This window comes from Cajanus cajan, chromosome 5 (assembly GCF_000230855.2).
Source record: "Cajanus cajan strain Asha chromosome 5, NIPB_CcT2T_4, whole genome shotgun sequence".
Taxonomy (NCBI): domain Eukaryota; kingdom Viridiplantae; phylum Streptophyta; class Magnoliopsida; order Fabales; family Fabaceae; genus Cajanus; species Cajanus cajan.
This window is the reverse complement of record NC_138521.1, coordinates 42,631,307-42,659,211: the sequence shown is the minus strand read 5'-3', so window position 1 is coordinate 42,659,211 and position 27,905 is coordinate 42,631,307. Positions and strand designations below refer to the sequence as shown.

Below are 27,905 nucleotides of genomic sequence, written 5' to 3'. Positions count from 1 at the left end.
AGAAATTGGGCTTGAGTTGGGCCTAGGCAAAATTTTGCATATTGGACTCATTTTGCTCCTAATTTTTCATAGATTTGATTAAGCTAGGTCTCATCATCATATGATGAACCTAACTAAACCAAATCAAGGATTTTCAAATTAATTCATGGAGCCATTTGAGACCAAGGCCGCCTAGCTCATCTTCTCCTCCTTGGCCAAAATTCTAAGTCACACCTCTAGGTTTTTGAAGCTTGCCTTGCAAGCTTCTAAACCTTAGTAGGTTAAGCTTACCTTACCATGGTTCTTAAGTGAACCATGGTCAAGGTTAGCTTCTCCTACAAGCTTGCTAAACCGTGGGAAGTTAAGCTTACCTTACCATGGTTCCTAGTGAACCATGGTTAAGGTTAGCTTCTCCTAGAAGCTACCTCTACCCTATATATTTGTAATTACCTCTCTTGTATTCACTTTTGACATTTATGAGAAATAAACTTCAGATTTCTCTCTCAAGAGTCCTCTCAAAAACTGAAGAGAAAACCTTCTCTTTAAGGTTTCACCAAAGGTTCTTCAACCTTTACTTGGTTCCTCAAGCTTCTACATCAAGCTAAGGAGTAACCGAATCACCTAAGGCTTGTCCTCCATTGAAGACTTCTTCATGGAGATTCAAGCTTCTTCTAAGGTCAACCTCAAGGGTTCACGGTCCTAAGCCTGGAAGTTTTGAAGGAACATCAATTTCCTTCAACTAGTTCCATCATTTTTGGTATCTAGAGCCTAGTGCTCTTGAGGTTTTTTTGTTCTAACTTTTCCTACTTGAATCCGTGTTGTATCTTCCTTTGTCTATGTCTAAATTTGTGTTTGCTGCATGGATCTAGTTCTAATATAATTTTTGATGGATCCTATATGTCTCATATGAAGTAATTGATTCATGTTTGCTTGTCCTATTCTTGTGAATCAATTTCGGTTTTGTGCTTTAGGTACTCTTGTACTTGTGCGTTTTTGATTTTTCTTGAGTCTTCTCCATTCATTCACATGTGTCCGTGATTGGACAACATTCATTGAGCATAGATTTTGTTTTTGAATCTCTTGTTTTGTCTTAGAAAGTCATGTGTAGTCTTTTGTATGTTGAAACTTCCTAGATTAGCTTGTTTGACCTAATTTTTGTTTTGTGTTGTTGTGTACGAAATTTTTGTGTCTTTGCTTATTGAATTTGTACCTTACCATATGTGCTTTTATTTTACATGTTTGAGTTCTTAATTTTCTATTAGTTCTAGCAAATTTCCTAGAATTAGGTTTCTATTATGTCTTGTTAAAAAGTTTTGTCAAGAAAACAAGAGGTGTGAGTGTTCTAAATGCATGAGAAAAACAAAAGAATGAGTGCTTAAAAATTTGGCCTAAAAACAATACAAAATAGTGAAGCACTAGTTACAAAATGCATGTGAACACCTTTTGTTTTGTGTGAAATTTTTGCTGCAGTTTTTCTACCTTAAAACCGAGACATATAAGTGTTTAAAAGGCATTTAAACTCCTGAATATTAAAACAAAAAGAAGTGAAAAATATTTGCCAAAAAGAAAAGAAAGAAAAAGCAAAAGAAAAAGCCAAAAAAGGAGTGAAAATTTGTATGTGTTGCTCTTGGTTTTGGTACTATTTTTGCATTAAAATTTCTTGACCAGCCACATCATTTGTGTCTTGTTTTTGTTTCTAATCTTAGCTTTTGATTTTTTAATCCATTCTAGTGCCTTTCATAGGTTATCCTTTGTGTGCTAGCTTTCTAAATTTGCCTTAATGTTTGCTTGTCAATTTTGTGGAATTCTTTCTAGTCTTGTCTCTTTTTCTTCTACCAATTGGTGTAGCTATTCTAAATTGTTCCTTTTCAGTTTTACATTAATATTTTAGTCTTGAAGGTGGTTGAGTGCTTCTTAAAAGGTGTAGGAGGCCAAGGCAAAGGAAATCCACTTGAAGGCTTTGGTGGTTGCTTAGGGAGTTTGTTCTCTCTTGGTAGCAAGACTCTTGAAAACACCTAGGAGTGACTAAAGTCAAGGTTGCTTCTAAAAGAGGAGTGAAACACCTTGTGAGGCTGCAACTTGGTGGCTGGATTGGAGCAAGAAGGAGCTAAATCATTTGTGAAAATTTTTGTGAAAATTTAGAGACTAATTTTAGTGACGGAAATTTTTGTTTCTAAAACTTGTTTTTCCTTACAAAATCCGTTACTAAAATTTGTTTCTAATTAGTGGCTAATTTGTTTTCTTTGAACTTAAGTGCAGCCACTAATTTCATTTGAATGTGAATTTACATTTCATTTGGAGTGTGAATTTGCATTTCATTTGAAGAAAATTTGAATTTCAATTTTCTTGTAATTTTTGTTTTCCAATTTTTTGTACAAGGCCTTTATTAAGGAGTGTCTTGGAGTACCTTTGGTGTATCTCCATCTCTCCTTAAGAGTTCTCATAGTAAAATTTGTGTAGTACTTGTGAGAGGGTCCTTGAAGGTCTTTGGTGCCTTTCAAGCTCTCACCTAGGTTCAATTGTTGTTTTCAGTCATTTAAGTTTTCAAGAAATTTATGTTTTCTTGTCCTTTATGATTTCAAGCATCATATAATTGTACACATAGGCACTTGTTTGTTATTTTCTTTGAGAAAAGATCTTTGTGAAAATTGCTTTGTGCAAGACAAAAGTACAAGGGGGTTTAGAGATTTTTACTTGAAGAGGCTTGGTTATTAAGTGGCTCTTTAGTAGCTCACCTCCCTCCAAAGTTCAATTTGTACTCTTAGACCTCCACGTGCCAAGTCTAAAGCACTTCAAAAAAAAGTTATTTTCATAAAAACTATTTTTGTGTGAAAATATATTCTTGAATTAAAATGTCTCAAAATTCCTCCTATAGTGAAAGTGATGGCTATCCAAAAAGTCTTTCATATATCACTAAAGAGATCAAATCACTTAAACTATGGATAAAGCAAGAGTCCATTCAAAGAGATAAGGAAAAGATTGAAAGAGAAGGACAACTTGCTAATTTAGAGGAAGAATTGAGAATTTTAAGACAAGAAGAAGAAAAATTGAAAGAAGATATGAAGAAACATAGGAAAAAGAGTAGGAGCTCACAGTCCCAATATACATCCCCTAATGAAAGCATGAATCAAGGGGATCACTACCAACACACTCCTAGAAGGTCCATAAGACCTAGGGAAGTCAAAGTTGACCTTCCACATTTCTTTGGTAAAGATGATGTGGAAGTATACTTAGATTGGGAGATGAAAGTTGAGCAACTCTTTGCTTGCCACAGGGTAAGTGAAGAGAGAAAAGTCCCTTTGGCTACCCTTAGCTTCCAAGGGCATTCCATGTATTGGTGGACTGCTCTAGAAAGAGAGAGACGCCTCCACAATGATCCTCCAATTCAATATTGGAATGATCTCAAAAGTGCTATGAGAAGGAGGCACATTCCCACCTACTATGGGAGGGAGCTTATGAATAAGCTCCAAAGGCTCCAACAAAGGGATATGTCTGTAGAACAGTACAGGCAACAAATGGAGCTTTTAATGATGAGGGCATGCATAAGGGAAGAGGAAGCTACAACTGTAGCTAGATTCTTAAGTGGTCTTAATTTAGAAATAAGAGACCAAGTGGAGCTACTACCCTACAGGGACCTAAATGACTTGGTCCAACTTTGTGTAAGGGTAGAACAACAAAAAATGAGAAAATCTTATAAAAAGGATAGCTCCTACTCTTCATTTCTAAAGAAAGATTCCAAGAAGGAGGGAAAAACTTTTGAGAAAAAGAAAACTTTTGAACCCTCCAAGAATCTAGCAACAGAAAAAGATAAGGGAAAGGGGAAGGACACTACACACACTAGTTCTAGGACTAGTGATATTAAATGCTTTAAATGTTTAGGAAGAGGCCACATTGCCTCCCAATGCCCCACAAAGAAGGTCATGATCATGAGGGGGCATGACCTTTATAGTAGCCAAGATGAGGCTACTACTTCCTCTAGTAATAGTGAGGAAGAAGCAAGTGAGCAAGAGGAAGGTGTAGAGTCTACTTTTCCGTATGAAGGGGAGCTCTTAATGATTAGGAGACTCCTCAACAACCAACCTAGTGATACTCTATCACAAAGGGAGAACATATTTCACACTAGATGCAAAGTTTTAAACAATGCATGTTCTCTCATTGTTGATAGTGGTTCATGGTGCAACTGTTGTAGTACTAGGCTAGTTGAGAAGTTGAGTTTAACTACTAGTCCACATCCTAAACCTTATCAACTCCATTGGATTAATGAGGATGGTGACTTAGTAGTTGACCAACAAGTAAAGGTCAAGCTTTCCATTGGGAATTATGAGGATGAGGTGCTATGTGATGTAGTACCAATGGAAGCTTGTCATATCTTATTAGGAAGGCCATGGGAATTTGATAAGAAAACCATGCATAATGGCCTTACTAACGAGATTACCTTTACACATAAAGAAAAGAAATTTGTGCTTCATCCTCTTACTCCTCAACAGGTGGCTGAGGATCAAGCACAAATGAAACTCAAAAGAGATAGAGAAAAAAGATTTAAAAAAAAAGAGGAAAATAGAGGAAAAAAAAAGTCCGTGAAAACTAAGGGTAGAGAGGAATCTAGGGAGAAAGGAGTTCCCTCCCTAGAGGTTGTTACTCAAGAGAATGTAATTTCCAAACAAACCCTCTTGATTCAACAACCCTCTTATATCCTTCTCTGTAAAGGAACTCTTTCTTGCACTGCCACATCTAGTGGACATGAGACTTTACCTAAGGGGGTAAAAACACTTTTAAAAGAGTTTGATGATCTATTTCCTCCCGAGGGTCCAATGGGCCTTCCTCCTTCATGAGGAATAGAACATCAAATTGATTTGGTGCCTGGGGCTAGCCTACCTAATAGGCCTGCCTATAGGACCAACCCCCAAGAAACAAAAGAAATTGAGTCTCAGGTTCAAGAGTTGTTGGAGAAGGGTTGGGTTTGAAAGAGCTTAAGTCCTTGTGTTGTTCCAGTGTTGTTGGTTCCTAAAAAGGATGGCAAGTGGAGAATGTGCTGTGATAGTAGAGCCATCAACAACATCACTGTGAAGTATAGACATCCTATCCCTAGACTTGATGACATGTTAGATGAGCTTCATGGAGCCATCATATTTTCTAAAGTTGATCTTAAAAGTGGTTATAATCAAATAAGAATCAAAGAGGGTGATGAATGGAAAACCGCTTTCAAGACCAAGTTTGGATTATATGAATGGTTGGTGATGCCCTTTGGACTCACCAATGCTCCTAGTACCTTTATGCGTCTCATGAATCATGTTCTAAGGGATTGTATAGGTAAATTTGTTGTAGTATATTTTGATGATATTCTCATATATAGTAGGTGCCTAAGTGATCACATAGGACACTTAAGGAAAGTTTTCAATATTCTTAGGAAAAAACAACTTTTTGGAAATCTAGAAAAATGTACATTTTGTGTAGATAGTGTTGTGTTTCTAGGTTTTATCATTAGTAAAAAAGGGGTTCATGTGGAGCCCGAGAAAATCAAGGCCATCCAAGAATGGCCCACTCCTAAAAGTGTTGGAGATATTAGGAGCTTCCATGGTTTGGCAAGTTTCTATAGGAGGTTTGTTCCTAATTTTTCCACACTTGCCTCCCCATTAAATGACTTAGTCAAGAAAAATGTGGAATTTATATGGGGAGAGAAACAAGAAAATGCCTTCCTAACCTTAAAGCATAAGCTTACCCATGCACCACTTCTAGCTCTACCTGATTTTTCAAAATCTTTTGAGTTAGAATGTGATGCCTCTAGAGTTGGCATAGGGGCGGTTTTGTTACAGGGTGGGCACCCTATTGCTTATTTTAGTGAAAAACTTAAAGGTGCCTCTCTTAACTACCCTACCTATGACAAAGAGTTCTATGCTTTGGTTAGGGCCCTTCAAACTTGGGAGCACTACCTTATTCCCAAGGAGTTTGTCATTCATAGTGACCATAAGTCACTTAAGTATTTGAGGGGTCAAGGCAAATTAAATAAAAGGAATGCTAAGTGGGTAGAATTTTTGGAACAATTCCCATATGTGATCAAGTACAAGAAAGGGAAAAATAATATTGTGGCTGATGCCCTTTCTAGGAGACACACTTTGTTAATCTCCCTTGGATCTCAAATCTTGGGATTTGATCACATTAAGGAATTATATTCTAATGACTCGGAGTTTAGTGAAAATTATACCCAATGCTTGGCTAAACCTAAAGGAGGTTTCTATATTTCTGAGGGGTACTTATATAAAGAAGGACGAATTTGTATACCCCAGGATCTATTAGAAAACTCCTTGTAAAAGAAAGTCATGAGGGTGGTCTCATGGGGCACTTTGGAGTTGAAAAGAATCTAAGTTTTCTAAAGAAAAAATTCTTTTGGCCCCATATGAGAAGGGATGTTGAGAGGTTTTGCTCTAGATGTATAACTTGTTTACAAGCAAAGTCTAAAGTAATGCCTCATGGCACCTACACACCCTTTCCTGTTGCTAACTCTCCATGAGTTGATATCAGTATGGACTTTATTTTGGGCTTGCCCAAGACCCAGAGAGGCATGGATTCGATTTTTGTGGTAGTGGACAGATTTAGTAAAATGGCCCACTTTATACCCTGCCACAAAATAGATGATGCAAGCAACATAGCAAGACTCTTCTTCAAGGAAGTGGTTAGACTTCATGGTCTACCCAAAACCATTGTTTCAGATAGGGATACTAAGTTCCTTAGCCATTTCTGGAAAACTCTTTGGAGTAGGCTAGGAACTAAACTGCTTTTCTCTACTACTTTTCACCCACAAACTGATGGGCAAACAGAAGTAGTTAATAGATCCCTATCTACAATGTTAAGGGAAGTCCTTAAGGGTAACCATAAGTCTTAGGATGAGTACTTGCCCCATATTGAATTTGCTTACAACAGGGTAGTCCATAAGACTACCAAAATCTCACCTTTTGAGGTTGTGTATGGTTTTAACCCTCTTACTCCTTTAGATCTAATACCCCTACCAGATTCTTCTCATTATTTTCATAAAGAAGGGGTATCTAGGGCTGAATTTGTTAAGAAACTACATGAGAAGGTTAAAACTCATATACAACAACAAAATGAGAGAACTGCTTTAGATAGAAGCAAAGGAAAGAAAAACCTCATTTTTGAGGAAGGGGATTGGGTTTGGCCTCATTTGAGAAAGGAAAGGTTTCCTTCTCAAAGGAAGTCTAAACTCAACCCAAGAGAAGATGGTCCCTTTCAGGTCCTTCAAAGAATCAATGATAATGCCTACAGGTTAGATCTTCCCAGTGATTATGGAGTAAGCAACACTTTTAATGTGAGTGATCTTATTCCCTTTGCAGGTTATGATGAGGAAGATGAACCTATAGATTTGAGGACAAATCCTTCTCAAGAAGGAGGGGATGATAGACCACGGGCCAAAGGCCCAGTCACTAGAGCTATGGCTAGAAGAATCCAAGAAGAGTTGGACCTTGTGAAGACTAGTGGACTTGTCAAGCCCAAGGTATTCTTCACTTGGAATGCTCTATCATGAAGAGAAGGCCTAGTTGTACTTGTATATATTGTATAGTTTTTACAAAGTCTCTTGTATAGGTTATTTTTGCCTTTGTATTTGTGAGGCACTTTACTTACTTTTTCTAGTGTTTGTATATTGATTTTAAGGTAGGTTACTTGGAGAGTTTAACTCCATTTAACCTCCCTAGTTGATACATTCATTTTGTATTTTTTCAATAGGGAAAAAAGGGTGGCATATAGCAAAGCTAGGGAATGTGCTTAGAAATTGGGCCTGAGTTGGGCCTAGGCAAAATTTTGCATATTGGACTCATTTTGCTCCTAATTTTTCATAGATTTGATTTAGCTAGGTCTCATCATCATATGATGAACCTAACTAAACCAAATCAAGGATTTTCAAATTAATTCATGGAGCCATTTGAGACCAAGGCCGCCTAGCTCATCTTCTCCTCCTTGGCCGAAATTCTAAGTCACACCTCTAGGTTTTTGAAGCTTGCCTTGCAAGATTCTAAACCTTAGTAGGTTAAGCTTACCTTACCATGGTTCTTAAGTGAACCATGGTCAAGGTTAGCTTCTCCTACAAGCTTGCTAAACCGTGGGAAGTTAAGCTTACCTTACCATGGTTCCTAGTGAACCATGGTTAAGGTTAGCTTCTCCTAGAAGCTACCTCTACCCTATATATTTGTAATTACCTCTCTTGTATTCACTTTTGACATTTATGAGAAATAAACTTCAGATTTCTCTCTCAAGAGTCCTCTGAAAAACCGAAGAGAAAACCTTCTCTTTAAGGTTTCACTAAAGGTTCTTCAACCTTTACTTGGTTCCTCAAGCTTCTACATCAAGCTAAGGAGTAACCTAATCACCTAAGGCTTCTCCTCCATTGAAGACTTCTTCATGGAGATTCAAGCTTCTTCTAAGGTCAACCTCAAGGGTTCACGTTCCTAAGCATGGAAGTTTTGAAGGAACATCAATCTCCTTCAACTAGTTCCATCATAATGGGCAGGAACTAGGGGTGTTCAAATTGCTAAATTGAACTAAACTAGAAGAAAACTAAACTAAACTATAATAAATAGTTCATCAAACTAAATTGAACTAAAATAAATATTGACTAAACTAAACTAAACTATTATCTACTTTAGTGCACTATAGTTCTAGGAGTTTGAACTAAACTATAATATCAACTAAATAAAACTATTATTAACTATAAACTAAATTGAACTACATTAAAAAAAAAAATTTAAAATCAACATTTTTAAATTGAGCTACCAAATCATTGATATTAATTATGAATTAACACTACTATAATTTTTTTTATTACATGCGATTTTTCCTGCGAATTTTTCATAAAAATTTGCAGGAAACGTTGTTTCTACAAATTTTTTTGTGAAATTTTATCTATAGGTAATAACTTCGTGGATAATATGTTTTTACGAATTTTAAAATTTGTAAGAAATTTTCCAGCGAAATTTCTTGCAAAAAAAATCGCAGGAAGGTTTCCTGCAAAAAAAATCGCAGAAAAGTTTCCTGCAAAAAAAATTCGCAAGAAAGTTTCGTGTGAATTTTTTTGCAACAAAATTCTGCAAGAATATTTTTTACGAAAAAAATTAAAGAAATCACTAATGATCACAATGAATTTATCTGAAGCATTTGTTTTCACGTCCCAACATGTGATATATAATCTTTTAAATTCTAATATTGTAGATTATAAGCCTAACACTTAACCATAGAAATCAACTTATAAGATAAGTGTTGCCCCAACTTATATATTCTTTAATTGTTTTATTTTCAATTGATGTGAGAGTTGAAGTTTTTTTAAAATATTAAACTTATAAATTTAAATATTTTTTTTTATTTTTCTTGCAGATTAAAATTGATAGGAAAATGCGCAGGAAAAGTTACCTGCAAAATTTTTCTACCATTTAGTAAACATTACTTGCAAATTTATTTTTGCAAGAAAATTTGCAAGAAACAAAATAAAATTTATTGTGGCAAAATTTACAAAAATAAAATTTGGAAAATTTTTTCTATGATCATTAAAATTGTAGCAAAATTTACAAAAATTTCTTGTAGATTATTTTTCATAAAAAGATTTATAGGAAATATCTAAATTATTTTTATTAAAATAATAATATTTTTTAGCATAAAAAATAAAATTATTTAGATAATAAAGAGATAAGTTTGTATATATATATAGTACATTTTTTTAATTTTTACAATATTTATATTAAAAATATTGAAAGAGTAATAATTACGAAAGGTATATAAATTTTTATTCAATTAATAAATAAAAATTATTTTTTTAATCTTATAAATTAATTATTTATTTAGAACTATAGTGCACTAAACTACTTTTTATAATAGTTTAGTTTTTAAAACTAAAACTTAAAATATAGTTTAGTTTAGTTTTTATAAAAATTAGTTTAGTTTTTTATAGTCTAGTTTAGTTTAGTTTTCCTAATAGTTTAGTTTAATATAGTTCTTTGAACACCTCTAGCAGGAACAAGTGGTGTGAGCTAAAGCACTGCTACAACGTTGCCGAGATCGAGGTCCCCGAGCCTCAAGAGGAGGAGATTTCCCCCTTGAAGATTAACCGAAAAAGAAAGAGGGGCGAGAAAGAGGTCGGGGGGACCTCTGCCCCTCGTGGCACGGAGGAGGTGACTTCCAAGGCTGCTGACGCCGACGCGGTCGACCTTACTAGGAGTCCTCCGCCTGGGGAGGCTCCCCAAATGGCCGCCGTGGCGATTGCTGAGCAAGTTGCTCCCTCTGCTGAGGTAAGTGTCTTGTTTTCTTTAGCTTTTCTTCTATGCTGATTTTGCTTGGTTTATTGAGGCGCTATTGCTCTTTGCAGGTTGGGATAGCTGTCGAGGTGGGGGCTCAGGTTGTTGAGGAAGCCGCCCAGGCCGTCGTGGTGAGTGCCTCATTTTTCGTCTTTCCCTATATCTTGTATGATGTTCTTTTGTTTTTTGACATGGGGCCAGTTTTTGCAGGCAAGGGACGCTGCCGAGGCTCAGGTGCCCCCGAGGTCGGAGGTGCCAGATGTGGACCCTCCCATTGTCGAGCAGGGGGCACCTGCTTCTCCCTCTGTCGAGGCTCACGGCAAGGGGCCGAGTTTCGAGATCCCCACAGCTACACCTGCAGCTTTGGCGCCGGCGTCTGGTTCATCGTAGGGGGCTTCCCGGAGTCAATATATAGCTCACCGCTTCGGGAAGGGCCGCTCGCAGGTGCGATTGGACCATGTGAGTGCCTCCGCTGATATGAATTCACAGTGGAGCGCGGGGGTGACTGCCGAGAAGTTCTTCCCCCAAGGTTCGTTGAGCTTAGACGATCAGGGGCTATTAGACGAGGTCGGGTCCGTGGAAGGCTTTGACGCCAGCCAGGTCTTTCTGCAGAGGACAATGGCGATTGTGGACCATTGGAAGCATAAGTGGTCCAAGCAGCAGGAGGACCTGGTTAGGCTGAGGAGCCGAGTTCAACCTTTGAGGGAGGAGAACAAGGCCCTGAAGGAGGAGAACAAGGTTCTGAGCGCCGCCCTTGGTGAAGCAAAAATGTAGGGGGCCGAGCTTCAAGCAGCGAGGGGGGACCTCGCGAGGGTCTAGAAGTCGCTGGAGATCGCCCTACGTTCCAATGAGAATTATGCCTCCCAAGTGAGCGAGCTGCAGGAGCTTGCTACCTTATCCCGAGATCAAGTGCACTTTCTGGAAGACGAGGTGACGTCTTCCCGGGGTCGGGTGCGCTCTTTGGAGGATGAGGTGACATCTCTGAAAGGTGAGTTGGTGGTGGCGGCTGAGAAGCGTCTCTGCGACGAGGTTCTTCTTGGTGGTAAGGAGGAGGAGGTTGCCGCCTTGAGAGTGGACCTCGCGAAGCTGGAGGAGGAGAGGGCGGCGTTGGAGAAGAAGCTTGAGGAAACCGAACAATCTATTATAGTTGAGCATAAGAGAGATTTCCTCAAGGCAGCTCGCCAGGCTAGGCTCCTTGCGCTGGGGTTCGACCTCTCTGCCATGCACGTGGAGAAGGTTGTCCTCTTCAGAAAGCTGGTAAAGGAGGACGACGTCGAGGACAGCTCCAGCGAGAACGCCTCTGCGTAGGCTAATTTTGTAATAGCCTAGTTTAATTTTTGTTGCTTTGTTTTTCTTCTGGAATTCAAGTGTGGAACTTCGAAAACATTGTTGTATATGTATATATATTTTCTGTCTATTTGTTGTTGCGCTTTTCTTTTCCTTTTCTGTTAGGCTTGATTTTTTTGTGTTTGTGCGTTTTGAGGCTCACGTTCAATGTCTGTTGTGTATTTTTATTGTTTGTGATATTCAGACTAAGTTTCGGGATGGAGCGGGTTGTTCCAAGATCCACTCTCGACCTTGAGTTAATCATGTTGAGGTTCGAATTCGACATCGGATTTTCGTTAAGTAACTCTTTGTGAAGGTTCGAACTCGACCTTGAGTTAATCATACCGCGGTTCAAACTCGATCTTGGATTTTCGTTAAGTAACTCTTTGTGAAGGTTCGAATTCGACCTTGAGTTGATCATGCTGAGTTTCGAATTCGACCTCGTATTTTCGTTAAGTAACTCTTTGTGAAGGTTCAAATTCGACCTTGAGTTGATCATGATGAGGTTCGAATTTGACCTCGGATTTTCGTTAAGTAACTCTTTGTGAAGGTTCGAATTCGACCTTGAGTTGATCATGCTGAGGTTCGAATTCGACCTCGAATTTTCGTTAAGTAACTCTTTGTGAAGGTTCGAATTCGACCTTGAGTTGATCATGCTGAGGTTCGAATTCGACCTCAAATTTTTGTTAAGTAACTCTTTGTGAAGGTTCGAATTCGACCTTGAGTTGATCATGCTGAGGTTCGAATTCGACCTTGGATTTTCGTTAAGTAACTCTTTGTGAAGGTTCGAATTCGACCTTGAGTTAATCATACCGAGGTTCGAATTCGACCTCAGATTTTCGTTAAGTCACTTGTGTGAAGGTTCGAACTCGACCTTGAGTGAGAGCGAAATAAGTTGATTCGAACTCGACCTCTATTTAGCATACAACATAAAATGATGCGAAACTAAGAGAATATGAGTTGAACAGAATGAGTCATTTTATTGATTGTGTAAGTGTGCCTCGTTAAAAACCCTCTCAACCAAAACCCATTTTTTTGTTTTTTGGGATAAAAGACTGAGACGGGAAAAGAGTGCACAACTCATTCATACAAAATTAGCTGAAATAAAACTTTAGATGCGTAGCATTCCAAGTTCCCGGTACAGGTTTTCCGCTGAGCTCTTCTGATAGACTATGGCCAAGGACAAGGAATCCAAGAGGTGATATACTAAAAGAACCAAGAGTAATGGGATGATCTTAAAGACCTTTTTCTTATGTTTGTACATATAGTAGTTCTTTTGTATAGGTTATTTTTGCCATTGTATTTATGAGGCACTTTACTTGCTTTTTGTAGTGTTTGTATATTGATTTTAAGGTAGGCTACTTGGAGAGTTTAGCTCCATTTAACCTCCCTAGTTGATACATTCATTTTGTATTTTTTCAGTATGGAAAAAAGGGTGGCATTTAGCAAAGCTAGGGAGTGTGTTTAGAAATTGGACCTGAGTTGGGCCTAGGCAAAATTTTGCATATTGGACTCATTTCACTCCTAATTTTTCATAGATTTGATTTAGCTAGGTCTCATCATCATTTGATGAACCTAACTAAACCAAATCAACAAATTTTGAAATAAATCAAAGGAGGAAATAGAGACAAGGCCGCCTAACTCATTTGTTCTTCCTTGGCCGAAATTCTAAGCTACACCTCTTGGTCTTTGAAGCTTCTCCTCCAAGTTTCTAAACCTTGGTAGGTTTGGTTGACCTTACCATGGTTCTTAAGTGAACCATGGTCAAAGTTAGCTTCTCCTACAAGTTTTAGAAACCATGGATAGTGAGCTACACCTTACCATGGTTCCTAGTGAACCATGGTTAAGGTTAGCTTCTCCTAGAAGCTACCTCTCCCTATATATTTGTAAAACCTTTTCTTGTATTCACTTTTGGACATTTATGAAAAAAAGAATTCAGAATTCTGTCTCATTTTCAAGAGTCAAAATTCGTGAGAAACCTTCTCTTAGGTTCTCTCTCAAGGTTCCTTCTCCTAGAAGCTTGGTTTCTCAAGCTTCTTCACTTCTTCAAGAGGTAACCGAACCTCTCTTAGGTGCTTCTCCACCATTGGAGAATTCTCCAAGGTGATTCCGCCACCTTCAAGGAGTTCAACCTCATGGAGCATTTCGGTCCTTGCATTGAAAGCTTGGAAGAATATCAATCCTCTCCAAGTACTTCCATCATCTTCTAGTCGGTACGCTCCATTTTCCAAGTCTTCTGTCACTCGGAATGGGCCACCCCAAGTAGGTGCAAACTTCCCTTCTAACGTGTCTTTCCGTGCTTCGCCTAGCAATTGCCATACCAAGTCGCCAACTCGGAAAGAGCGAGGTCGCACTCGCATGTTGTATCTTCGGGAAGCCCGGAGTTTGCAGGCTTCTTCGTGGATTTGAGCTTCGTCTCTAAGCTCGTCGACCAAGTCGAGGTCGGTTGCTAACTCTTGAGCGTTTTGCTCACTGTTGAAAACTTGGCGTCGATGGGACGTCTCTCCGACCTCCACTGGGATCATTGCGTCAGCTCCGTAGGTTAACCTATAAGGTGTCTCTTGCGTGGTTGACTGGGGGGTGCAATGATACGCCCAGAGGATGCTTGGGAGCTCGTTGGCCCACTGTCCTTTGGCGTTCCCTAACGGCTTCTTAAGTTCCCGGAGGATGACCTTGTTGGCTGCTTCAGCTTGGCCATTGGTCTGGGGGTGTTCCACCGAGGTCGGCAGACGTTTGATACCGAGCTCGCGGAGGAAGTCCTCGAATCCCTGTGCGATGAATTGCCGGCTGTTGTCAGTAACGAGGGTGTGAGGGATTCTGAATCTGCAAATAATACTCCTCCAGTGAACCTTTGCACATTTTCAGTGGTGATTTTGGCGAGTGGGCATGCCTCGATCCACTTGGTGAAGTAGTCAATCGCCACTAGGAGGAACTTGAGCTGTCCTTTCGTGGGGGGGAATGGCCCAAGGATGTCCATTCCCCATTGGGAGAAAGGCCATGCCGACATCATATGGTGGAGAGCTTCGGGCGGTTTCCGGTGTGTGTTGCCGAACTGCTGGCACTCTTTGCATTTTTGTACGTAGTCCTGGCAATCCGATTTCAGAGTGGGCCAGTAGTATCCAGCTCGGAGTACTCTGGTCGCCATTGAGCGAGCTCCAGAATGCATACCACATATGCCTCGGTGAATTTCCTCGATGACGTAGGCTGCTTGAGGCGCGGTCAAGCACTTGAGCAGTGGGATGGAAATGCAACGCTTGAATAGCTCATCCCCGATAATGACGAACTTAGCCGATCTCATCCTCACCTTCCGAGCTTCGTCCTTATCCTCGGGCAAGGTTCCTTCTTTCAAGTAACTCCAGATGCTTGTCATCCATCCCTAGTCTTCGCTGTCACTAGCATTGACAACTTTGTCGTCCAGGCTAGGTGAGCGCAAAGTCTACTGAATGATAGTCTGGTGCTGTCCAGGCCTTTTGGTGCTGGTGAGCTTTGACAGGAGGTCGGCTCGGGCATTTTGTTCTCGCGGCACATGTTGTATGGTGAACTCGTCGAAGGACGAGATCTGATGGGATGCGATGTGGAAGTACCGTTGTAGAAGGGTATCATTTGCCTGGTACGTCCCACTGAGCTGCTCCACCATGAGCTTCGAGTCGCTGTTGCAACTCACTCTTCGGGCTCCGAGGTCGCGAGCCAGCCTCAGTCCAGCGAGAAGTGCCTCGTACTCCGCCTGGTTGTTGGTTACCTTGAAGCTGAACTTGAGGGATTGCTCCAAAGTGACCTGGTTTGGCCCTTCCAATATGATACCTGCACCACCACCCTTAGAGTTGGAGGACCCGTCAACATGTAAAGTCCATACCTGGGGTTCCTCGGCAGTAGCAGGCGTGAGCTCGGCTACGAAGTCGGCTAGACATTGAGCTTTTAGGGCCCCGCAACTTTCGTACTGGATGCCGAACTCGGACAACTCGACCGACCATGCAATCATTCGCTTGGCGAGCTCCGGCTTTCTCAAGATTTTCTTTATGGGGTAGTTGGTTTTGACTATCACTTGGTGGCTCTAGAAGTAAGGTCGGAGATGTCGGGCTACGGTGACGAGTGCTAGTGCCAATTTTTTGATCATTTGGTACCGTTTCTCCGTATCTTGGAGGACTCAGCTGATAAAGTAGACCGGCGTCTGCACTTTCTGATGTTCTTGCACTATTACCGCGCTGATGGCATTTTCTGCTACGGCCAAGTAAAGGAGGAGGTCGGTTTTGTGATCTGGCCTTTGTAGGATCGGCAGAGTCGTGAGAAAAGTCTTGAAATTGCGGAAGGCTTCTTCGCACTGATCCGTCCACTAGAAGTCTTTTGGCTTCCGTAGCAGAGTGAAGATTGGCCCTGCTTTCTCCGCTCATCTGGGGATGAAACGGGACAGTAAGACTAACCGTCCGACCAGGCGTTGGACTTCTTTCACCGTTTGTGGACTCTGCATCTGGATAATGGCTTTGCACTTCTCAAGGTTGGCCTCGATTCCTCTGCTAGTGATCATGAAACCAAGGAACTTGCCTCCCTGGACGCCGAAGACGCACTTCTCCGGGTTGAGACGCATGTTGTGTCTCCTGATCTGGGCGAACACCTTGGCGAGGTCAGTAGTATGGTCAGTGGCCGAGGTGGTCTTGACCACCATGTCATCGACGTAGACTTCCATGTTCCGCCCGATCTGCTAGTGGAAAACCTTGTCCATCAGTCGCTGGTAAGTGGCCCCTGCATTTCTTAGGCCGAAGGCCATTACCCGGTAGCAGTAGTTGGCGTGGTCGGTGATGAAGGATGTATGCACCTCGTCAGGTGGGTACATCATTATCTGGTTGTACCCGGAGTAGGCATCGAGGAAACTGAGGAGGGCATGCTCGGATGCTCCATCGACCAGCCTGTCAATGCTCGGCAAGGGGTATGAGTCCTTGGGGCATGCTTTGTTCAAGTCGGTGTAGTCGACGCACATGCGCCACATCCCCGAGCTCTTCTTCACCAGAACCACATTCGCCAGCCATGTGGTGTATCTGACTTCACGGATGAAGCTGGCATTCAGCAACTTTTGTGTCTTGGCGATGATGGCCTCCCGCCTTTCACCACCGACCTTCCTCTTTCTCTAGGCCACTGGCTTTGCCTCCTTGTGTATCGCTAACCTGTGACAGATGAAGTCAGCGTTTATACCTGGCATGTCGACACTAGACCAAGCGAAGAGGTCGGCGTTCTTGTGGATCTCAGCCTTGAGCTGCTGTCGCAACTCCGGGCTCAGCTGCCTGCTGATTTTTGTGCATTGCCCGGGGATTTTCTCGATCTGGAAGTCGTCAAGCTCGTCAATGGGGCACTGCCGAGCCGTCTTCTGATTCGCTTTGACGAAGATGATTTTACCGTCACTTCCTGGGAATTTCATGGTGAGGTGTGGAGTGGACACCACTGCTCCGAGTTGATTCAACGTCGGCCTCCCAATGATGATGTTATAGGAGGTGTTGGCTTCCACTAGGAGGTATCGGACTATGATTCTCCTTGTATCCGGAGAGGTTCCGAAGGTGGTCAGCAGGTCCACGTATCCCCGAGTGTGTACTCGCTCTCTTGCAAAACCGACTAGGGGTTCTGTGTGAGGTTGGATGAGAGAGTGGGGGAAGTCTAACCTGAGGAAGGTCGGCCAATACAGGACGTCTGCCGAGCTCCCTTGGTCAATTAGTGTCTTGTGAACCTCCTAATTAGCTACCTCCACGGCTATGACCATGGGATCATCCTGGTTGGGACTGACGCCGGCATAGTCGTTATCGGTGAAGGTGATCGGCGGTGAGCTCTGGAGCGAAGCCGAGGTAGCGGAATGGACGCTGTTGATATTCACAGGTGTCTCTTCCGGGCCGAGCTGCTGGTGCCTCCCCCTGCGAAACCACCTGCAATTTTATTGATTACTCCCCGTAGGGGAGCTGACCCTGTTTCCTGGCTTACCTCAGCTTGCACTGCTCCGCCGGCATTTTGCTGAGAGCCAGAGGGTTGGTCCGTGCGAGCTTCTGAACCATGACCTCTGCCTCGTCCTCGTCCACCATAACCTCCTCGGTGACCTTGCTATCGCTGGACATATTGGCCGAGGTGGCCTGCCTGGATGAGCTCTTCAATACGGTCTCGAAGTGTGCGGAACTCCTCAGTGGTGTGACCGTGATTCTTGTGGTACCGACAGTGCTTGGATTTGTCGGCACTATTGGGGGTGTGACCTGGCGGTGGCAGGGTGAGCAGGTTGCTGTTACTGGCCTCCTCCAGGATATGTACTCGGGGCGTGTTAAGGGGAGTATAGAAGTCATATCTCCCCCCTCTGTTTGCCCTAGCCGATTTTTTGAACTGGCTGTCATTGTTGACCTTGATCTTGTCTAATAGACTATGGCCAAGGCCAAGGAATCCAAGAGCTGATATACTAAAAGAACCAAGAGGAATAGGATGATCTTAAAGACCTTTTTCTTATGTTTGTACATATAGTAGTTCTTTTGTATAGGTTATTTTTTCCTTTGTATTTGTGAGGCACTTTACTTGCTTTTTCTAGTGTTTGTATATTGATTTCAAGGTAGGTTACTTGGAGAGTTTAACTCCATTTAACCTCCCTAATTGATACATTCATTTTGTATTTTTTCAGTAGGGAAAAAAGGGTGGCATTTAGCAATGCTTGAGGGTGTGTTTAGAAATTGGGCCTGAGTTGGGCCTAGGCAAAATTTTGCATATTGGACTCATTTTTCATAGATTTGATTTAGCTAGGTCTCATCATCATAAGATGAACCTAACTAAACCAAATCAATATTTTTTTAAACAATTCAAAGGAGAAAATGAAGCCATGGCCGCCTAACTCCTTTACTCCTCCTTGGCCGAAATTTCCATGCTACACTCTTGGGCTTTGAAGCTTCTCCTCCAAGTTTCTAAACCTTGGTAGGGTTGGCTGACCTTACCATGGTTCTTAAGTGAACCATGGTCAAGGATAGCTTCTCCTACAAGTTTTAGAAACCATGGATGGTTAGCTACACCTTACCATGGTTCCTAGTGAACCATGGTTAAGGTTAGCTTCTCCTAGAAGCTACCTCTCCCTATATATTTGTAATTCCTTCACTTGTACTCACTTTTGAGCATTTGAGAAATAAAACTTCAGATTTCTCTCCAAAACTCTCTCCTAAAACCGAAGAGAATTCTCTCTCTAAGGTTTCTCACCAAAGTTTCTTCAAACTTTGCCTTGATTCCTCAAGCTTCTACAACAAGCTAGGAGTAACCGAACCTATTCCATTGCTTCTCCACCCTTGGAGAATCCTCCAAGGTGATTCCACCACCTCAAGGAGTTCTACCTCAAGAGTTCTTCGGTCCCTTGCATGGAGAACTTGGAAGAACAACAATCTTCTCCAAGTAGTTCCATCAGTTTTGGTATCTAGAGCCAAGTGCTCTTGAGGTTATGTGTTTCTAATTTTTTCTTCATTGAATCCGTGTTTTTCCTTCCTTATCTTTGTCTAAATTTGTGTTTCTGTATGGATCTAGTTTTATTTCATATTTTGATGGATCCTATATGTCTTATGAGAAGTAATTGATTCATATTTTGCTTGTTTCCAATTCTTGTGAATCAATTCGGTTTGTTCTTTTAGGACTCTTGTTCTTGTGCGTTTTTTTTATGTTTGTTTGAGTCTCTCCTTTCCTTAACATGTTTCCGTGATTGGATAACATTCATATTGCAATAGTTTTATTTTTGAATCACTTGTTTTGTCATAGAAGTCATGTGTAGTCCTTTTCATGTTGAAAATCCTAGACTAGCTTGTTGACCTAATTTTTTGTGTGTTGTTTGTGTCCGAAATTTTTTTGTGTATTTTCTTATTAAATCTGAACCTTACTTATATGTGCTTTTAATTTACATGTTTGAGTTCATGATTTGCTATTAGTTCTAGCAAATTTCTTAGAGTTAGGTTTCTTTTATGTCTTGTTAAAAGTTTGTCAAGAAAAATTGTTAAACACTAATTCCTATTAGGTTTCTTTGAGTCTTGTGTTGTGGCTGAAACTTTTAAAACTTTTTAGGCACTTAAAACAGAGACAAAACAGAGGTGTTTGTGTTCTAAAAACATTATAAAAACAAGAGAAAGAGTGCTTAAAAAGTTGACAAAAAAATAGTACAAAATTGTGAAGCACTAGTTGAACATTGCATGTGAACACCTCTTGTTTTGTGTGAAAATTTCTGCAGCAAATTTTTATGCTTAAAACCGAGACTTATGTGTTAAAAAGGCATTTGAACTCCTGATCATTAAAAGAAAAAGAAGTGAAAAATATTTTGCAAAAAGAAAAGAAAGAAAATAACAAAAGAAAAAGCCAAAAAGGAGTGAAAAATTGGTATCTCTAGCTCTCGGTTTTGGTGTGTTTTTACCTATAATATTTTCAGTCCAGCCACATAATTTGTGTCTTATTTTTGTTTTTAATCTTAGCTTTGTTTTTGTAATCCACTCTAGTGCCTTTGATAGGTTATCTTTTGTGTGCTAGCTTTCTAAAATTAGCCTTAATTGTTGCTTGTCATTTTTTTTTGTGAAACTCCTTCTAGTTTGTCACATTTAACTCTACCATTTGGTGTAGCCATTTTAAATTGTTCCTTTCCAGTTTTTGAACTAATATTCCAGCATCTTAAGGTGTGTTGAGTGCCTCTTGGAAGGTGTTGAAGGCCAAGTTCAAGGTTAGCCAAATTGAAGGACTTTGGTGGTGACCTAGGAGCTTGTTTCTCATTGGATTGGATTCTTGGAAATTCAAACACCTAGGAGTAACCATCATCAAGGTTGCTTCTAAAGAGGAGTGAAACACATTGAGAGGCTGCAAGCTAGGTGGCTGAATTGGAGAAAGAAGGAGCAAAATTTTTGTGAAAATTTTGTGAAGAATTTAGTAACAAATTTAGTGACGGAAATTTTTCTTCAAAAATTTCAATACCAAATCCGTCACTAAAGTTGTCACTAAATTAGTGGCTGATTTTTGTTTCTAAAATTCTTGGTGCAGCCACTAAATTTTTTTAAGTGAATTTACATTTCATTTGGTGTAAATTTGCATTTCATTTGAATGTGAATTTGCATTTCATTTGGTGTAAATTTACATTTCATCTTTGTAATCTTTTAATTTCCAATTTTTTGTACAAGACCTTTATTAAGGAGTGTCTTGGAGTGCCTTTGGTGTATCTCCATCTCTCCTTAAGTGTTCTCATAGTAATTTCGTTTAGTACTTGTGAGAGGGTCCTTGAAGGTCTTTGGTGCCTTTCAAGCTCTCACCTAGGTTTAATTGCTTTCCACGTCTATTTTATGTTTTCTTGTCTTTAAGTTTTCAAGCAATTTATGTTTTAAGCAATTTATGTTTTCTTGCCATTTATGTTTTCAAGCATCCTATAATTGTACACTTTAGGCACTTGATTGTTATTTTTCTTTGAAAAAGATCTTTGTGAAAATTGATTTGTGCAAGGCAAAAGTACAAGGAGGTTTAGAGATTTTTACTTGAAGAAGCTTGGTTATTAAGTGGCTCTTTAGTAGCTCACCTCCCTCAAAAGTTCAATTTGTACTCTTAGACCTCCAAGTACCAAGTCTAAGCACTTCAAAAATCCTATTTTCATAAAAACTAATTTTGTGTGGAAAAATCTTTTTGTGTTAAAATGTCTCAAAATTCCTCTAATAGTGAAAGTGATGGCTCTCCAAAAAGTCTTTCATATATTACTAAAGAGCTCAAATCACTCAAACTATGGAAAAAGCAAGAGTCTCTTCAAAGAGAAAGAGAAAAAATTGAAAGAGAAGGACAACTTGCTTACCTTGAGGAAGAGTTGAGAATTTTAAAACAAGAAGAAGAAAAATTGAAAGAAGATATGAAAAAACATAGAAAAAAAAGTAGAGCTCACACTCCCAATACACATCTCCTAATGAAAGCCTTAATGTGGGTAACCATTATCAACCTTCCCCTAGAAGAAATATTAAACCTAGGGAATCCAAGGTGGATCTCCCTCAATTTTTTGGGAAGGATGATGTGGAGGCCTACCTTGATTGGGAGATGAAGGTTGAACAACTCTTTACTTGCCATAGGGTAAGTGAAGAAAGGAAAGTTCAACTTGCAACCCTTAGCTTTCAAGGGCATGCAATGTATTGGTGGACCTCTTTGGAAAGAGAAAGACGTCTCCACAATGATCCTCCTATACAATATTGGAATGATCTTAGGAGTGCATTGTGGAGGAGACACATTCCCTCTTACTATGGCAGGGAACTTATAAATAAGCTTCAAAGGCTCCAACAAAAAGATATGACTGTTGAACAATATAGGCAACAAATGGAGCTATACATGATGAGGGCATGTATTAGAGAAGAGGAAGCCACTACAGTAGCCAGATTCATGAGTGGTCTTAACTTAGAGATTAGAGACCAAGTGGAGCTACTACCCTACAGGGACCTAAATGACTTGGTCCAACTTTGTGTAAGGGTAGAACAACAAATGTTGAGAAAATCTTCTAAAAGAGAAAGCTCCCACTCTAGATCTCTTAAGAAAGACTACATGGAGGACGAAAAACCTTTTGAAAAGAAAATTATTTCAAAACCCTCCAAAGAATTGGCTAAGAAGAAGGAGAAAAACAAAGATAAGGATAAAGATCTCATCACTCCACACACTAGCACAAAGACTAGTGATATTAAATGTTTCAAGTGTCTAGGGAGAGACCACATTGCTTTTCAATGTCCTACAAAGAAAGTCATGATCTTAAGGGGGCATGACACTTATAGTAGTCAATAAGAGACTACTACCTCCTCTTCTAGTGAGAGTGAGATTGAAACAAAACTTCAAAGGTCCAAAGTGGAGCCAATTTATCCTTATGAAGGAGAGCTCCTAATGCTTAGGAGAATCCTTCATAATCAACCTAGTGGTACCCTATCACAAAGAGAGAACATCTTTCATACAAGATGTAATGTTTTAAATAATGTTTGTTCTCTCATTGTTGATAGTGGTTCATGGTGCAACTGTTGTAGCACTAGGTTGGTTAAAAAGTTGAGTCTAATTACTATGCCACATCCTCAACCTTATCATTTGCAATGGCTTAATAAGGATGGTGACATAGTAGTTTACCAAAAAGTGAAGGTCAAGTTTTCCATTGGGAAGTATGAGGACCAAGCTTTATGTGATATAGTACCAATGGAAGCTTGTCATATTTTATTAGGAAGACCATGGAAATTTGAAAAGAAAACTGTACATGATGGTCTTACTAATGAAATTACCTTCACTCACAAGGAAAAGAAAATTGTACTTTATCTTCTCTCACCTCAACAAGTGGCTGAGGATCAAGCACAAATGAAAAACAATATTAAAAGAGAAAAGGTAGGGAAGAGTAAATAGGAAGAAATATCCTCTAAGGGAATTATGTCTAAAGAGAATTGCTTTATCACTAAAGAACCTGTGAAAACTATTCTCTTTATTCATAAAGACCTTAACTCTTACCCTCACGCTGCCACTAGTCTTGAAGAAGAGATTCACAAATCCATTATTTATAAAGAAACAGAATCTCAACTTCAAGATTTTGTGAAGGAGAAGTGGACTTCATTTAGTTCTACTTCTCATGCTACTTCCTTGGTGGTGCCCAAGGTAGATAGTCTTCCTACCTTAGTTGTGTCAATAATGCACCCAATTTATGGAATATATTATTTGTTGGATATAACATTTGAACCTTCAAGGTTCCTTTTGACAAATTCTTTTCATAACTATCCAACAAATAATATAATCCAAAATTGTTTAGGAAATTTCTTGGTAGTATTTTCATTATTTTCTAGGAAATGCCTAGCTTACCACATAGGGTACTTTAGGCAAGATATTTTAGTTTTTAGGATTAAGTCTTTAGTGTGCTATAGTTTTAGCTTTATCACATTTTTAGGATTTAGAAATATACCTAGTCTATGTTTAGGAGAGGATCCTATTCATTATATTAGTAGGTCTAGTGTCATAGATTTCTTTAGCTTCCACGAAAGGATTCCTTCAAGGATATTCCTTTCACATTTAATTATTGAAAATATCACATCTGATGAATTTTATTATATATTTGTAGGTATGGCCAATAATCATGAGAACCCTCTAGATTTGAGGTCAAATCCTTTTCAAGAGGGAGGGGATGATAGACTATGGCCAAGGCGAAGGAATCCAAGAGGTGATATACTAAAAGAACCAAGAGGAATGGAATAATCTTAAAGACCTTTTTCTTATGTTTGTACATATAGTAGTTCTTTTGTATAGGTTATTTTTTCCTTTGTATTTGTGAAGCACTTTACTTGCTTTTTCTAGTGTTTGTATATTGATTTCAAGGTAGGTTACTTGGAGAGTTTAAATCCATTTAACCTCCCTAATTGATACATTCATTTTGTATTTTTTCAGTAGGGAAAAAGGGGTGGTATTTAGCAATGCTTGAGGGTGTGTTTAGAAATTGGGCCTGAGTTGGGCCTAGGCAAAATTTTGCATATTGGACTCATTTTTCATAGATTTGATTTAGCTAGGTCTCATCATCATAAGATGAACCTAACTAAACCAAATCAATTTTTTTTAAACAATTCAAAGGAGAAAATGAAGCCATGGCCGCCTAACTCCTTTACTCCTCCTTGGCCGAAATTTCCATGCTACACTCTTGGGTTTTGAAGCTTCTCCTCCAAGTTTATAAACCTTGGTAGGGTTGGCTGACCTTACCATGGTTCTTAAGTGAACCATGGTCAAGGATAGCTTCTCCTACAAGTTTTAGAAACCATGGATGGTTAGCTACACCTTACCATGGTTCCTAGTGAACCATGGTTAAGGTTAGCTTCTCCTAGAAGCTACCTCTCCCTATATATTTGTAATTCCTTCACTTGTACTCACTTTTGAGCATTTGAGAAATAAAACTTCAGATTTCTCTCCAAAAGTCTCTCCTAAAACCGAAGAGAATTCTCTCTCTAAGGTTTCTCACCAAAGTTTCATCAAACTTTGCCTTGGTTCCTCAAGCTTCTACAATAAGCTAGGAGTAACTGAACCTATTCCATTGCTTCTCCACCATTGGAGAATCCTCCAAGGTGATTCCGCCACCTCAAGGAGTTCTACCTTAAGAGTTCTTCGGTCCCTTGCATGGAGAACTTGGAAGAACAACAATCTTCTCCAAGTAGTTCCATCATTGTCCTTGTGACCCTGTTCTGGCTTCATTGGTCCCTTGCCGCGAACCTGGTCACGGAAAGTGGAGTGTTCCTCCATTTGGATGTAGCCCGCAGCACTGGCGCGGAGCTCGTCCATGTCGCGAGGAGCCTCACGACATAGGCTGTCGATGAATGGCCCGGGCTTGAGTGCCATGAGCATGGAATGCAGGGCGACCTCGGGGTTCAGATTTCTGATCTTAACTGAGGTGGCGGCGAATAGCTCCATGAATGCCCGGAGTGGCTCGTCGTCGTTCTGTCTAAGACTAGCCAGGGCAGCTAAAGTGATCTGGTGAGGCCGGCTCTTTGCATATTGCACCGTGAATCGCCTGACCAGAGTGCTAAAACTGTTGATTGACTCAGAGGGAAGTGGGGTGTACCAGTTGAGCGCGGCCCCCTTGAGCGAGGTCGGAAAAACCCTACACAAAATAACATCATTGTTAGTGTAGAGGTTTACCTGTGTAGTATACAGGTCGATGTGCTCATCGGGGTCCGTCATGCCATCATAGCGATCTAGGTGGAGAGGTTTCCATCCTTGAGGGAGTGGTGTCTCCATGATGCCATCCATAAAAGGATGACGGCGGAAGGTTGCTTGACCCCCCATGGCCTGAGTTGGGGCCTTGCTGACTTCATGGTCCGACTTGTTCGTCGGTGCATGAGACCGATGCGTGGTAGGTCGCGGGGTCGGTGCCCGAGTTGCAGTCCGGGGTTGGGAGACCGAATGTCCTTCTTCCTCGTGGAGGTTGCTCGCCTAAGGCTGATGATCAGAGGGGCGTCGAGGGAGCTAAGCGCAAATTCGCTCGTTTTCGGCGCGTAGTGCCGCTAGGTCAGCTTCATTGGTGGTCCTCATCGCCGCTAGGTCGGTTTCGTGCTAGGCACGCATGTTTCGCAGATCGGCGTCGTGTTGTTGCCACATCTGTTCGACCTGGTCGATCAGTCTCCTCAATGTGGCTTCGTTATCCATGGTAGTTGTGTGATCTGCATCGTCTGTTGTGCGTCTACTATGGCTTCTGGTGAATACCATAAGCGTGGCCGATAAGAGCTGTCTTGATCGGCCCCACGGTGGGCGCCAAATGTTCTTACCAGAGATCTGCTGTAGAGGTGATCCGCCGAGTAAGATTGGTGAGCCTCCTTCGCAGGTACGTTGGTGTTCCAAGATGGGGGTGGTACCTGCAAAAGAGACTCCAATGCTAAAGTTAGGGTTTGTATGAGTATGAGTCTCGTATAAATAATGCACGTACCTTAGTGTGAATTAGGGTTGCATTGGGCCTTGGGCTTGAGATCAGTTATGATCTAATTAGATAGCGGATCTCGTCTGGACCGAGATCTCCTCAAATCAGTTATGATCTGGTTGGATTGCGGATCTCATTTAGAACGAGGTCTCCAAATGAGTGTTTCGAGGTCATTCCACGCAGCGATGCCGAGCTCGAGCTCGGCATGGCGGTACGGATAGTACAAATAGAAACAATATTAAATTAATAACAAGATCATACTATCTATGAAAAAATTTGAAAGAATGTAGAAATCCCATAAAAATGCCTTATACAAAAGTTGACGCATTGGAAAAGTATCACAATCTTGAATCTCTTGATGTAAAAATGTCTTATACCAAAGGTTTGATTGATCTTACCTTCTTGTAAAACAAATAATTGGTTCAATTTTAGTACTCGAAATAGAAAATGTTGATGTTGCATTGCTACAAGCTAGTTGATTTGCATTGACCACAACAATTGATAACCCCTAGACCAATAGTTAGATCTACAAATAAGTATGCCATGAAAGAAATGTTAACCAATACATTGTAAGCATGCATCACACAGTACGGTGAGCATCTTGTTCTCAACTCTTGAATGCTTTGACCATATGTAAGTTCAAAATGAACCTGTAACAACCTAATAATCTTATTACACCACCTAATGAAAGGCGAAGACAAACCCTAAAATCTCAGTTCCAATCCTAACTTCATATCTAATTGGATGGAAGGAGAAATGTACCATCTTCTCCTTCTTCCTCTTTCTCATTGTTGGCTTCCTCAGCGGAAAAATTAGAAGCAAAAACCTTCTTGTACTGACACATGGTTCATGATCTGCTAGACATTGATATTCAAGCGATGAACTTAACAAAAACATAGCATCTAAACACCGAAGAATGCCACAAATAAAATGTGCACAGGAAACCTTAACGAAATTAACAAAAATAGATAAAAATCAATACGACTTTGCCTCATATCATTTGAATGAGAGAATGTAGAAGCATGCAAAGAGGCGAAGTAATCTCAAAGAGGCTCTCATGATTGGATGCCCTTGAATCCTAGGTTTTAATTTTTGAATAAAAGAAATGTTATACATGCCTTTCTCACGAGATTTGAGAGTATTTTTTTTCTTATAAGAAATATTAATTTGGAAATTAAAAATGCCTTTAGTGTGTCTTCAAGGAGCACCTTAAGTTGACATGCACCTATACTAAGTGCACCTGTGAAGAAGGATATTTAAAATATGGTGGAGGTCTTAAACCTCCGAAAAATTTATTAGAAAATATAATCATTTGGGGGAGGGGGGGATGGGTTAGTATAACTTCCAGAACTATAATATTCTTTGGCGGTTTTCTTAAACAATCGAGAAAAAAAAAAACTACTAATAATTACATATTTTTTTAGTTTTTTTAAATTAATAGTGAGCTTGATATTTCTATAGAAAAGGTATGTTGATTGAGTCACTTAAATGTCATCAAGCAGTCCACATTTCAAATTTTGTATAATATTATAGACAGAGAGTTTCACATGCATTACACAGGTATTTTGAAATTTAAGTAAACTAATAAATGACGAATAAATGACGAGAGAAGGCAACATTGAGCACATACTATTACTGAAAATGCCAAATGTCGGGCAGCATATGTTCACCAAATAGTGTCTACATTTTCGGTAAGAGGAGGAATAACTTGAGGATCTAAGATGCCCCCAATAATAAAAGAATTTCCTTGAAGACAAAAGTAGTAGGGTTTATACGATGCTCTAAATTATCTCAATCAAGGGAAAAGATACCAATTATTTAGGGTTTGCATGGCCAATGGTTTTGGCCCGTTTCATTCCCACAATTCCATCAAACTCATGTTCTGGTTTTGTTTTTTGCCCATAGGTTACAATCAT

At 40.1% G+C, this 27,905-nt stretch overlaps 1 protein-coding gene across 3 annotated transcripts in view; it reads right to left on the bottom strand.

Moving 5' to 3' along the window:
- LOC145958312 (uncharacterized) overlaps positions 1–27,905 on the bottom strand; it is a 32,900-nt gene extending 4,995 nt beyond the window's left edge. Inside the window, exons 1-2 of one of the 3 annotated variants that reach the window (XM_083075239.1) lie at positions 25,999–27,905; positions 1–25,927 (exon numbers count right to left, since the gene is read on the bottom strand). The exon at positions 1–25,927 is cut by the window's left edge and continues 2,195 nt beyond it. In XM_083075239.1, coding sequence (XP_082931365.1) covers positions 24,579–25,361 — 783 coding nt within the window. In that variant the 5' untranslated portion in view covers positions 25,362–25,927; positions 25,999–27,905 and the 3' untranslated portion in view covers positions 1–24,578. The other 2 variants (XM_083075240.1, XM_083075238.1) reach the window with 2 other exon arrangements.